This window comes from Dermacentor albipictus, chromosome 1 (genome assembly GCF_038994185.2).
Source record: "Dermacentor albipictus isolate Rhodes 1998 colony chromosome 1, USDA_Dalb.pri_finalv2, whole genome shotgun sequence".
NCBI classification, from domain to species: Eukaryota; Metazoa; Arthropoda; class Arachnida; order Ixodida; family Ixodidae; genus Dermacentor; species Dermacentor albipictus.
In genome coordinates, this window is record NC_091821.1 from 311594998 (window position 1) to 311607384 (window position 12387).

At 49.6% G+C, this 12387-nt stretch overlaps 1 protein-coding gene across 1 annotated transcript; it reads right to left on the bottom strand.

Moving 5' to 3' along the window:
* Positions 1-7739: 7739 nt before the first annotated feature.
* Positions 7740-12132, bottom strand: LOC135905110 (neprilysin-1-like). Its single transcript, XM_065436103.2, has 3 exons — positions 11385-12132; positions 8980-10941; positions 7740-8451 (listed from the first exon to the last, which is right to left on the bottom strand). The coding sequence occupies exons 1-3, from the start codon at positions 12084-12086 to the stop codon at positions 8281-8283; spliced, it is 2835 nt and encodes a 944-aa protein (XP_065292175.2). The 5' UTR covers positions 12087-12132; the 3' UTR covers positions 7740-8280.
* Positions 12133-12387: the final 255 nt, after the last annotated feature.

Genomic DNA, 12387 nt, shown 5'->3' on the forward strand with positions numbered 1-12387 from the left:
CACTCAATGACTGCGGACACTGGCTGTGAAAACGTTGGTGTGAGTAAGCGCGGCAGCAACAGCAAGCGAAGTGACCTTCGTGCTTTCGATCGCTTCAACGCAAACTGAGCGACCAGAACGCAGCTCGCACGAAGGTATGAGCCTATCTGCAGATTGCTTTCAAGATGTGGCGCGCGCGATCCGCACGCGGCCGCGGTAAGTACGCAGCTGCTGGCGTCGTAGAAGACGCCCCCCTCCCTTCCGCGCTGCCTCCCTGCTGCCCTCCCTTCCGCGAGCGAGATTGAGCCGCGATCGTCAGTTCCCGTTGCGCCCGGTCGCGAAATACGCAGTTCATGCCAGAGCTCAACGCCGCCCTCCCTCCCATGCCCCCACAGCCTTTCGCGCGACGGAAGACTGCGTATTTGCTCCCCGCTTTCCTCCATCACGCGCGCCAGAATGAGCCGCCATCGTCGGCTCCCCTCGCGTGCCTTCACATGCACATACAGCATACGCCGCGCGACGACGGTGCTATCGCCCTCGGACTTTATACGGAACATCAAGCCGACGCCGACGGCAAACTTCGCCTGGATGACTGCAGGATGACAGCACTAGGCATTACAGGTCAACGTCAATACGACAAGACGCCTGCATCTTTATCCTCTCGTATCGGTTAACTGAAGAGCCGCCCTCACCTGGCCGGTTTGGGCGTTGAAGACAGATGAGCGTCGTTCCGTAGATCATGCGGAGGTAGTCGTGTTACACCCATTTACTACGGCAAACAATTTTCTATGACGCAATGAATTACTGTTTAAGCAACGATTGATCGTAGTGTACGAAATGGAATCTGATATTCTTACATCACAAGTAGTTTTCCAGTCGAACATTTAGTCTCGCTGAGTAATATTATGTGGGACAAGCGCGTTTCGTCACTACCACCTTTAAAGAAAACTGGGATGTCCCCATTAATTTTTTGTGAGGGAAGGTACGCAGCAAGATTAACTCAACATTCAAATGTAAGAACGCTCGTTCGTCTTCTCGGAAGAGCCGCGCTCTCCACCTGTAGAGGTTACGTCACAGCTGCGGCTTCTGCATCACTAGTGGCGGTGGCAGCACAAAGACACGTCCCCGTTCTGGAGCTAGCTAGCCTACCGCGCACTACCCCATATTGAACTAAGACTGGCTCAGCGTAGTTGGAGTTACTGTGACCGCAAGGACAGCGATCAGTAGCACTGATGCCTGACGAAGAGCAAATCTTTACGTGCTGCGGAACCGCCAACACTGAATTTGAACCACCCCACTCTTACACAAGGACAAATGCCTTCGCTGGCGGGAAGGCGCATGATTGTTCAACTATGTGACGCGGTCCACTGATGCGCTGGCCCTGTCGAATCATGCGGGCAGCGTCGCTACACGTTTGCGATTTTGCTGCGGCCGATTAGCCATTGCTTGTGAGTAGACGCGACACGTGTGGCGAGGTATGGCGGCAGTAACTGCTTTGGCTACAAGTTGTATGGAAACATTCTTCGGTTCAATGACGCCCTTTATCTGTCTATACACACAACGTGTCTCGGCGTCGACATTTGTAGTACGCGTGCGTTCGGAGTTCAACCGCTCGCTTCAGCGGTGAACGCTGGAGGGACACGGCGTCCCTGTATGTAAACATGCATGTATACCATCGAGGCGGTCTCCTGCCGTCTAGCTTTCCGCGTGACCCGAATGTTCGTCCACACAGTTCCTCGCGCGCGTGCGAGAGAGTTTTCCTCCGATGCCGGCGATACGCGCCGGTTGTTTCCTCCGACGATTACTTTCGGTATGACCCCGCCGACGGCGCGTGGAAGTCACGCAAACAGGAAGGGAGTGTACTGCAGCCCTACCATGCAGAAAAGTCGGCAGGGGTTCGACTAACCGAACGTTTGCAACATAATATGTTTGGAGTTTCGGATATGAACATTATAAACAAATAGCGTAGATCCCACGAGCTAAGGGAATTGGTTTAAGCGATCGACTCTGTTCCTCATTAGCGGCCATTTGCACCAAGCTAGAGCACAGGACCAATTTATACATTTTCACCGGGAAACGCCACGCTCAGCATAAACTGGCGACGCTCGAACATGCGGATCCCACGCATGACGATGGCTGTATGATGACACTGAAATGACTAAAGTGTGCGACGAAGTGTGACGACGACAGTGCGAAGACACTGGACGAGGACGACGATGCTGGAAAGATGACGACGACATGACCACGATGGAATGACGACGACTCAACGACTACGACGGCACGCTAACAGATGCACGACGACCGCTTGATGATGGAATGACTACGATGGCGCGATGCAGAGGGGCGCGCTTGGTTTTGATATTGCCTGGAATAAGCGTTGAAATTCGATGAGTATCTGGAATTAGATGCGAGTTCTAAGATAATTAATAGGAAACATTGTGCACTTAACAATGGCTGCGTCGAAGTCTGCCATATAAATAACCACCCCCAAGGCCCTTGAAAAAAAAAGTTAACAAATTTTTCTTAATTAGTGGTTTGAAACACGTTACTGGGGGGGGGGGGGGGGGAGGGAGGATATGTCTCCCTCGCCTAGCAAATGATCTGCAAGAATGTCATGTTCGCTACGCTAAAACACCCTTTCTTAAGAAAAAGAAATGTACAGTTTAAAAAATACGAAAATAAAAAAGAACACCATGTGTACGTGACGCTGGTTTGTATTACGTCCGGTACCGCCTCATCGTGCCAGACAGCATGCTGCAGCGAGCATCCACAAAGTGTGGGAAAGGAGCAAAGAAAGCTTCACTTTAAAAATCTTAGTCAGGGTCCAAATTCAGCTTTTCGTCCGTAAGAAATCTTTGTCACTGGCACGACCGCAGCCTAGGTATACCTTTACATTTAGGATTGGCCAGTGCCCGTTTTTACGAACTTTTTTTTTGCCTAATAACTAGTTTGTAAAGGCGAACCGCGAACTCTGAAGAAGGAAAACAACTTTATTGTCTGACGTCTGTAGTTCGAGCCGTCCCCGCTTTTGTAGGTGGCGCTGAGCCCTGGCGAATTGCTTGTTGGAAACGAAAAAAAAGAAAAAAAAAAAGAAACCGAAAAGCTGGTGGAACAGGGAGACACGAGACCTGATCGCCGAACAACAAAAAGCATCACGAAAACAGAGGCAGGCAAACAATAAATAAATAAATAAATAAATAAATAAATAAATAAATAAATAAATAAATAAATAAATAAATAAATAAAAAGAGTAGCAGTTGCCACAGGAAGAAGTAGACAGAAAATGGGAAATATAACTGGAGAAAGAAATCTATGGTTCAAATACTGGTTTAAGCAAACATAAAAGGTGAAAGTGAACGTTGGTTGTCAGGAATACATGAGAAAAAGAAGACCCGACCTAGAATATTTTGGAACAACATAAACTTATCAGGCAGGAAGTGTGGAAGAATACAACAATATATCCTAGACGAAGATGGAAAGAAACTGGAAGGGGGTGCAGCATTAAATTACCCCTGAAAAATAACAGCCGAATCTTTCCAAGGAAATGATAAGGTTGTACTTGAGAAAGAAAAGAGCATGAAAGAGAACCACATGGAAAAGGAGCTGGTGCTGACGAATTTCGATTGGAAGAAAGCCGAAGAAAAAATTCCTAGGCGCACAGCAACAGGGCTAGACGAGGTTCCCGTTGGGCTGATTGATGAACTAGGACCAAAAAGTAAGGAAGCTCTGTTGAAAGGAGTAGAAAGAAAAATAAAAACCTTAAGAAATCTACAAATAATAGACAGTTGGCGAACAAAGTAGAATGAAATTAATTTATAAAGGTAAGGGGGCAAAAATAGAATTTACTCATAGAGACCGTTGACCATTACATCCGTAATATACAGGTTATCATTGCAGTCCATTAAATGAAAGCTGCAAGCATGCATGGCAGAGAATAACGGCATATTGGAGAACTTCAGGATGGCTTCAGAAGCGCTAGCCGTCTGGATGATAACTCAGTGTATTGATATATCCACAGTAGAAAGGAGACCGTTATATGTGGCATTTTTAGACATTGCAGGAGCGTATGACAACGTAGACTGCAACATTCTTTAGGATATTGTGGAAGCGGAAGGCTTAGGCGACGATTGTATAAAGCTTTTGAGAGAGATTTACCTACAAAATACCGTTTGCGTTGAATAGGAAGGGATGGGGAGCGAGGACAAAGTGGATATCAACGAAGGACTGAGGCAGGGGTGCCTTTTATCCCAACTGATGTTTGTGATGAACGTGGTAAGGATGGAAAGGGCGCTAGAGGAAAGTAATATCGGGTTTAATCTCTCATACAAACAGGCGGGTGCAGTAATAGAGCAGAAGCTTACAGGTTTGTTTTATGCGGACGACATTGTGTTGCTAGCTAACAAGCAAAGCGATATGCAACGTCTGGCTAATATCTGCAGACAGGAATACGAGAATTTAGGTCTGAAATTTCACGTTAGAAAACCGTGTTGTACTATTGAATGAAAACAGTGAACAAACAGTGCCTATACAGAGCCAGGAATAGCCTCGGATAAAAGAATATAAATACCTTGGTATATGGATAAATGAAGGTAATAGTTATATGGAAACACAGGAAAAAACAATAACATCAAAGGGGAAGAGAAATGGCAGCCATGATAGAACACAGAGCGCTATGCGGATACAATAGGTGCGACGTGCTCTGAGGCATGTGGAAAGGTGTAATGGTCCCAGTTCTTAAATTTGCAAATGCGGTTGTTTGCTTGAAGTCAGGGGTACAATCAGGACTCAATGGCAACCAAAGGTCAGTGGGACGCCTCGCATTGGGTGCTTACGGGAAGACTACAAAAAAAAGCTGTGTAGGGTGGTATAGGTTCGACAAGTTTTGGAGTGAGGGAAGCTCAGAGTAAAATTTATTATGAAGAACGACTGAGGAATATGGAAGAAAGTAAATGGACTTGAAGAGTGTTCAGATATTTGTACAGGAAAAACATTGATTCACAGTGGAGAAAGGAACGAAGGAGCTTACCAGCAAGCATCCAACCGGTATGGTGAGCAACATGGCAACAAAAGACGTCACGCGGACAGTCAGAGAGGCTGAGATAATATCATGGGTAGCGGCAATGGAAAAGACACCTGCAATGAGTAACTGCTTAAGAGAAAAAACGAAATCAGGAAAGAAACAATTTATGAAAACTCAAAAGGAAGCTCATTACTTTTCGAAGCGAGATTAGGATGCCTTAGAACACGCATTTATAAAGCGAGATACAAGAAGGAGCACGTGCTTGCTGCGGTAAATCTACGGAAACGACTGAGCAGGTTTCATTAGAATGTGAAGATGTCTACCCAGTGGTCGATTTCGGCACCTCTGGTCTCCTTGAAGCTCTTGGGTTCAGCGAGAGCATGGGGAAAGTAAACATGTCCGCAATAAAGATTAGTAAGAGGCGATTGGAAGGTTGGTGGGAGAAAAGTTAGCAAACGACAAACAACGGAGGCATACAAAAACAAAGTTCCCACTAGGGGTTCAGAAAGTTTGGTGATGAAAATTCTTCGTGGGTTTCCGTTTTCTTTCCTTTCTTTCTTTTTTTATAACGTAGGTGGGACATTAGGTAATATAATAACAAGAGCTTGGTGGCGCAAGCCACCGCGCCGTTCCAAAGGGGACGCTCATAGCATCCCTCCATCCATTGGCGACATGCACAGAGTTTCTCACTAATACCTAGAGGGAAATTTGGCGCTGCTGCGCTGTGGTATGCATGGGAATGCCGGTATATTGTGGATCCGGATTGGCATCGTTCTCAGAGAGCCAGGTCACATTCACCACGCGCCTGACAAGCACCGTTCCGTCTGTCACAATGATTCATTTTCTACTAAAACAGCACGTAAAAAACTGTTTTAGCTTTATTATTACACAAAAACATGTTTTGTTTAACTATGAGAGCTTGTTACTGCATGTACAATTATATGATACGTGAAAAGTATCAGCGGGCCGCTAAAGTTGGAGGACAGACGACAAGATTCGCGCTCGCTTTGAAACAGTTTGCCGTATGTTCTTGCTTTTCTTCGCTTGGTCATGCATTGTAGGTGAGTAAAGATGTAATATGCGTGAATGGAAACATTTTATGAAGATTGCACTTTAAGAACGCGTTATTTGTGTAGCCATAACCACGTTTTAGACGAAGCCTCTTACAACACCAGCCAACACGAGCCTCGCAGACACATATACCGTCATTCCCATGACGGCAGAGCGCCCCTTAGGAAACTCCCATAGACGGTGGCACCAGATTTCCCTCTAGGTGTTATAGTGAGAAACTCTATGGTGACATGTCATCGCCCCCTGGATGTGGTGAATGCGGCGCACCAGGACGACTCTGGGGGACGGGACAGAGGGAATAGAAAGATTATTTTGAGATAGAGAGAGGGAGGGGAGGGGAGGAAAGCCGCGGTGAGCTCGCGCACGCACGTGGAGCCACACAGAGTCTCGGCGAAAGGTATTCGTGTGGTGCGGCCCAGCTCGCCCAGGTGTAAGGCATGGAGAGCGAAGGGGGGGATAGGGAGAGAGGATATTGTTGACGCGTGTGATAATCTGGGGCGAGAAGAGCCTATGTGGGCTGCTAGGCATCTCGTGATGTGATGCACCTTTCTGAATGGCTGTTGTGCTGTCGCCATCAAGATATATAGGCACAGAAAGAGCCATCTGTCACTTCAAAAGCACGACGTCGCCTCAAGCACTATAGTTTCGTGCATAACACATTGCTTAGGTTCTCAACAGGGTGACTGTTTCACTGAGTCAGCGGGCGCATATCTACTCAGCAAACCGGCAAGCCCATGAACTGAACCTTGCGCGCCTATAAGAACCGTTCAAAGTGGCAATGAATGCCTCTTTACATGCAGTTATTTCTACGCCATAGGGTTGTGCGCAAACGTTGCAGTTTGTGTGCAGGAAGTAGGGACACATTTTAAGGATTACTATTTGCATGCTCGAGAAGACGCTAGTGCATGTGGCACGTGCTTTCACGTTTTCGCCGTGCTCCATACCTTATCTATCGCATGACACTGAGTGATACTTCACGGACTACTTTACTACCTTACCAGGTCTGATGCACGAGCGGCCGAGGCGCCGTGCGCGTTGAATATCGCTGCTTGCCAATAGTTAATCGCTGGAGCGCAAGTCGAAACCCTGTTGGCCCGGGATCCATGTGCCGCTAGATCCTAGCGTGGGATCGCATCGAAGAAATTTCGCTCGCGAGATGCGAGTTGCAGATGCGCATGAGTCTCGGGGTTCCCGAACGCATACTTTGTTAGCATGCATATATTAAGCGAAAACAAGATTTGCCACACAATCACGAAACTATTACATCTTGTCTATTTTACTGAAACGTAAATAAGCAGAATTCGCGGTTCAGGAACTCGCAAGTATACGCTTCGACAATAAATCTCTGGAATGAAAAAGTTGGCTCAGTAGGTTCGCAGCGTAAAACGCTGTTCTAGGTCGTTTTTCATTACTATAGCCGCCGTCAATTATGTCAACTTTACTGGCCCCTCCTAGGGGCTGTCCCCCACTACATCAAACTACTACACTACACACGCCTCTGCCAACGTAAAGTTCGAAACATAGTTTTACTACTTCCATTATCGTTCAATGGCAGCGCTTCCGTCGGCAAGACAAGCACATACTTCGAAATTGCAACAATATCATAATCACACAGGAGAGAGAAAAGATCGAACTAAAAGGAAACCAGTTAAAGCAAACTAGTCGCGACGCCGCAAAACAAGATTTTCGCTTCCTCAAGCATGTATATCCATTACAACTTTCAAAAGCTTATACGGGCGCTTACCTAAGCAAACAAACTGATACTAAAGAATGTGCATCAATTTTACGTAAACATAAAGCAGCAGCCACATTTCTGTCCACAGCGTTCGAGTGTTATGTGCTGCTAGAACAGACGCAGACTTTCCGTGTTGCTCCTGCTTCCTTGATCCTGCCACTCTTAACAAGTATGCTTTCAAAAAAGAGCAATGACGCAACCCTCTCTCTTACATTACAGGATGTAACAGCGCAAACCACAAGATCCAGAGAAAAATGACGAACTGCGCAGCTTCATCTTGTGGTTCGCGTCGCCTCCGGTAATCGAGTCCGAACGCGCTCTGCTCCCGACTCCATCCTGATTCGCAGCACGCTGCTCAAGCGCTCGACCGTAGCGCGGACGTCTCTACATGTGCGGCTTGGCACGGTTGGGCGAGCTAACAGTCACGGGCACTAATAGTTCCTGCAGGCAGTCGTGTGGCGCGGGTGGTTGATGTTTAGAAGTAGAGGCACCGCCTGGAGGAGGCACTCATGGGCGCGTCCTCGGCGCAGCCAAAGGCAGCACTGAAGGCCGGGAAGCTGCTGACGGCCTTGTTGCAGTCGCCCAGCGGCGGCCCATCGTCGCTCGGCCGCGAGCACATCAGGTAGCACAGCGTCAGGAAAAACATCTGCCCCGTGGCACAAACAGCGCGAAGGTGAGCGCAGAGAAAAACAATTACAATGTTGCGCAGTATTAAGTCAGAACTATAGTGACGGCTGCAAAATTTCCAGCTCGCTACCGCGAGAGTCGACGATAGAATCGTTATTAACCGGTTCTTTAATCACAGCGCTGCTACGATACGCTCAAACGCATGCCACTCTCTTCTTATGGTCATGATTCTTGTAACATGCCACACATGTTGCGAGCGTCACAGGTGTTAAGGACTAACTTATCAAGTGAGCATCTCCGTGCACTGCGTCAATTTTTCCAGTGGCAAGTCCGTATTAAAAGGCTGGCACTGTGCTGCAAAATGTCTATTGCATAAATAGACAGTTGAGCCAGTCGACGTCCATGGTCTCTAAAAGTATATACCGATACTGGATCGGTGCCTCTTTGCGCGGGAAACAACGTCGAAATGCCACATTTTCCGCGCAAATGCCAGATGCCGAACATGCAGCTCCGTAAACGGAAGCTCAAGCGGACGCGCGTTCCTCACCTGATCCTCAGTGTATTGGTGCGAGACTCGCAGGTTCCTCTCTATGTCGCCGAGGGAAGTGAGGGCGGACTTGTACGCAGCGTAGGCGATCTGTAGCGCCGGAACCTCCGGAAATACGCTACGGTATTTTGGCTTCAGGCACGCCGATCTGTTATGTGAGCTCGCGACAGCTGTCGCGGTCAGCCACAGGTCGCTCACGTTGCTGGAAAGGTCGCTCGTCTCCTTGGACACGTCGGCTTCCTTTCCCGTCAGGTCGATCGTCACTCCCGTGTCGTCAATGGCCCTGACCAGCTCCTTGGCAAAGAAGAAGCCGATGCCGGCATAGAACATGGACAAGGTCCCGTTCGCGTAGTAGAAAGGGCTTGTCAGGGCTGCTACCGACGTGAACACGTTGTTCGAGACGTAGTCGTAGTCGAACAGTGGCAGCCGGTAGCCAACGAGTAGACTAGGCAAATAATTATAGCCAAACTTTCGGTGCGTGAGGTCGGAACTCATTTTTAAGACTGTCATCCATGTCTCTAGGAAAGAAGTCCATTTACTTGGAAACGCGGCGTAGGTCTGTGAGAGGCCGTTCTGGCTTAGCATGATTAGTGGTGGCCACAGGTTGTGGCTTGCGTTGTGGATCTTGATCCGGAGCAGCGCTTTGGTATAATTGTCCATCCAGACGGCGTCGGCAACCGCCAAACGCGCCATGTCGACGACTGCGTGCAGTTTCTCCATGGTCGCTGCTCTTGCTTCGGTACCGAAGCGAGCAACCACGTAAAGCGCCGCTACCAGCGGCTGGAAGGCTTTTTCCACCTCAGTGGCGCAAAGCGCGATCCGGGCTTCTGCCGCGTTATTTTCGTCGTACTTTTCTGACAAAAGCTTGTCGTCGGCTAGAGGTCCGTAGATGTCTGCAAAGAGCCAACCGATCTGCTCTAATATCTCGTACCTCGTATAGTGACCGAAAATGGTGCCTATAGCCGTACCGACGTCGATGCCGTTAGCGAATATCTCGTCTGTACGAGTGAAGCTTTCCGATGGGTCGAGGTGTCTGTTGAGCTCGGAAAGCCACTCGGACGCAGGGACCTCCTTGGTTAGCTCGTCAAACTGATGGATCTTAAAACGAGAACGAAATACATTTTGCTTTCCTTCTTTCGCCGTGGCATTGGACAGCTCCGTCAGGACGAAACTCTGCATCTGCGCTGATGGCCTAACTCGAACATTAGCAGCCTCGCTTGGCTTCGACTTCTTGCGTAAAGCGTTGCTGAACGATTCGTAGTAGACGTGCCAGTACTTTTCGTACTCGCCAACGGCGACGAGGTGCGCATGACGTCTCGAAAGCGGGATGACGTATTGCCCTGGACCGAAGACCACGACGCGAACGCTCTTCGTGCTGACGACTCGAATGCTGAACCATAGTGGTGTGTGATAGTTGTATGCGAGATTTACGAGAACGCCCAAGGGACTAGCGCTGGTGGATGGTGGGTCCGGCCACGGTATGTTTAGCTCTGCCATAAATTTACGCAGCAGCGCTAGTCCGGAGCCGTTAGTGGGGTTCACGCAGGCATCGTACATCGCTCGAGCTCGGTCGCCTGCCGGCACTCTTTGCATCCCGGCGTCCACCACGTCCTTAAAGTTCGTCAACCACTCCGCCAGTGCGTCAGCGTGCACAGAGGGGGGCAAGCCGGTCACCTCCCGAGCTGCCGGCGACTGTCGGTGCTGCCACGAACTGCACACGCGGGCGCTGAAGTCGTTGCATGGGTCCATTGTCGTGTCCATCTCGGCAGTGACCAACGCCGCGTGTTGGCGACAGTCGTCAGTTTCGCAGACGACCGTTTCTCCGTTATCCGTCCGGTACAGGCTGATCACGATGAACACCACGGACAACAGTATGGTGAAACTGGCGAAGCACAGCACGCAAGGCTTGCAGTCCAGCGGCTGCGTCCTCGGCGGAGTGTGCATGCCCGAGAGACTGGCAATCTGCGCAGAGAGGGTGGCCGCTGTGGTCAGCGTGAAACATGTTGTCTCGGCAGGGAAACACTTTCTGCAATGTGTTTTGTGCACGCGTGCACAAAACGATAAGACGCGTGCACGCTTGTCTTATACAGTTCTGTTTTCCTATTTTCCTATGGGAACGACAGTACTAGGAAATTAATTTAAATGGACGGCTCCTGACGCGACATTGCGGCGCAACAATGAAACTTGCTTATTACAGCACGCGTCGAGTCTACGTCTGCTGATAAACAGAACTTGTTCTAGCAATTGTAAAAGTACCAATAGCTGTATAGCGCCCTTTACTGTTGCACGCGCACATGGCGGACTGTGCCAGTGTGTCAACGCGCCCGCACTCCTTTTGTTGACCAGTCTTTAATACTAGACGTCCAAGTAATGCGCTCAGCCACCCTTAATTGCACTTTACTCACCAAGTGATCGACTTTGTCGAATTGCGGCGACTGTTGGAGATCGACTTTAGCCAGGGCATTGAGCTCTGTCGCTCTCTTGGGATGCTCGCCGGGTGAAGGCGATGGAAGCGTTCGTGCCCTCGTAGCTTCGTGCTGCGGAGGGTACTGCGCGACGACGCCTTCCCGAGAAGCTGGGCTAACTTGGTCGCCAGGGCCTTGCTTCGGACGGGCGGCCGTCTCCGCTTCCCGAGACGCAGCGGCTGGCTTTACGGCAGGCTTCCGCGCAGGATACTCCGGCAGACGCTCGCCGACGGCTTCCGCTGGAGTAAGTGGCTCGTCATCGGGCCGCGTATCGTCGACCAGGGTCATCAGCTGGCCAGCAGGCCTGCTCGCCGCAGGCTTTTCATCCATCGTAGTCACTTTCTCCGAGGCGCCAGGCGAGACCAGTTTTGAAGAATCCGTTGACTTCGAATTTGCGGCATCGCCGCCCTTCGATGACCCTTTAGAGGTGGTGGTGTCGAATTCGTCGCGTTGGACGTGGTTCGCCGCTGTGGCGTCGGCGCCTTTGCGCGATTTCTTTTTTCGCGAGCGGCTTTTCGAGCTGCGCTTACCTGCCTTAGAGCTCGACCTGGTGCTACTGTCAACTCCGCTGTCGAAGGTGTTGTCTTCATTATAGGACGGGACCCTGTCCTTGTGCACGTTCGAGTCTTGCGCTCCTGACATAACTGCGGGTCAGGGCCGTCAGGGTGGCTGTTTTCTTCTTTGTCGGCTCGTGCTTTCAAACGCTGGATGACTTACAGAGGGCAGTGCTTGCATTGTCGCGCGTGATGTATTTGTCGCAGTTGTGAACAGCAAAAAGGAGACGTAGATGGCAAGAGCTGGCTACAAACACGCAATATGCGGGCGTTATATTCACTAAGATTTCTCGGTCCTAAACGTTGTTTGCCGTTGGCTGCCTGCCTTCGCTATAGTAGTATATGTCCAACACTATGGTTGACTGGCACCTGCTTTTGCAAAATGTTTT

Excerpts from the sequence above, each read along its gene's own strand:
- LOC135905110 (XM_065436103.2), bottom strand. The coding sequence starts at position 12,086 with ATGTCAGGAGCGCAAGACTCGAACGTGCACAAGGACAGGGTCCCGTCC. Across the intron at positions 10,942-11,384 it reads TCGACAAAGTCGATCACTTG|ATTGCCAGTCTCTCGGGCAT; the intron begins GTGAGTAAAGTG and ends CTCTCTGCGCAG. Across the intron at positions 8,452-8,979 it reads ACCAATACACTGAGGATCAG|ATGTTTTTCCTGACGCTGTG; the intron begins GTGAGGAACGCG and ends GCCACGGGGCAG.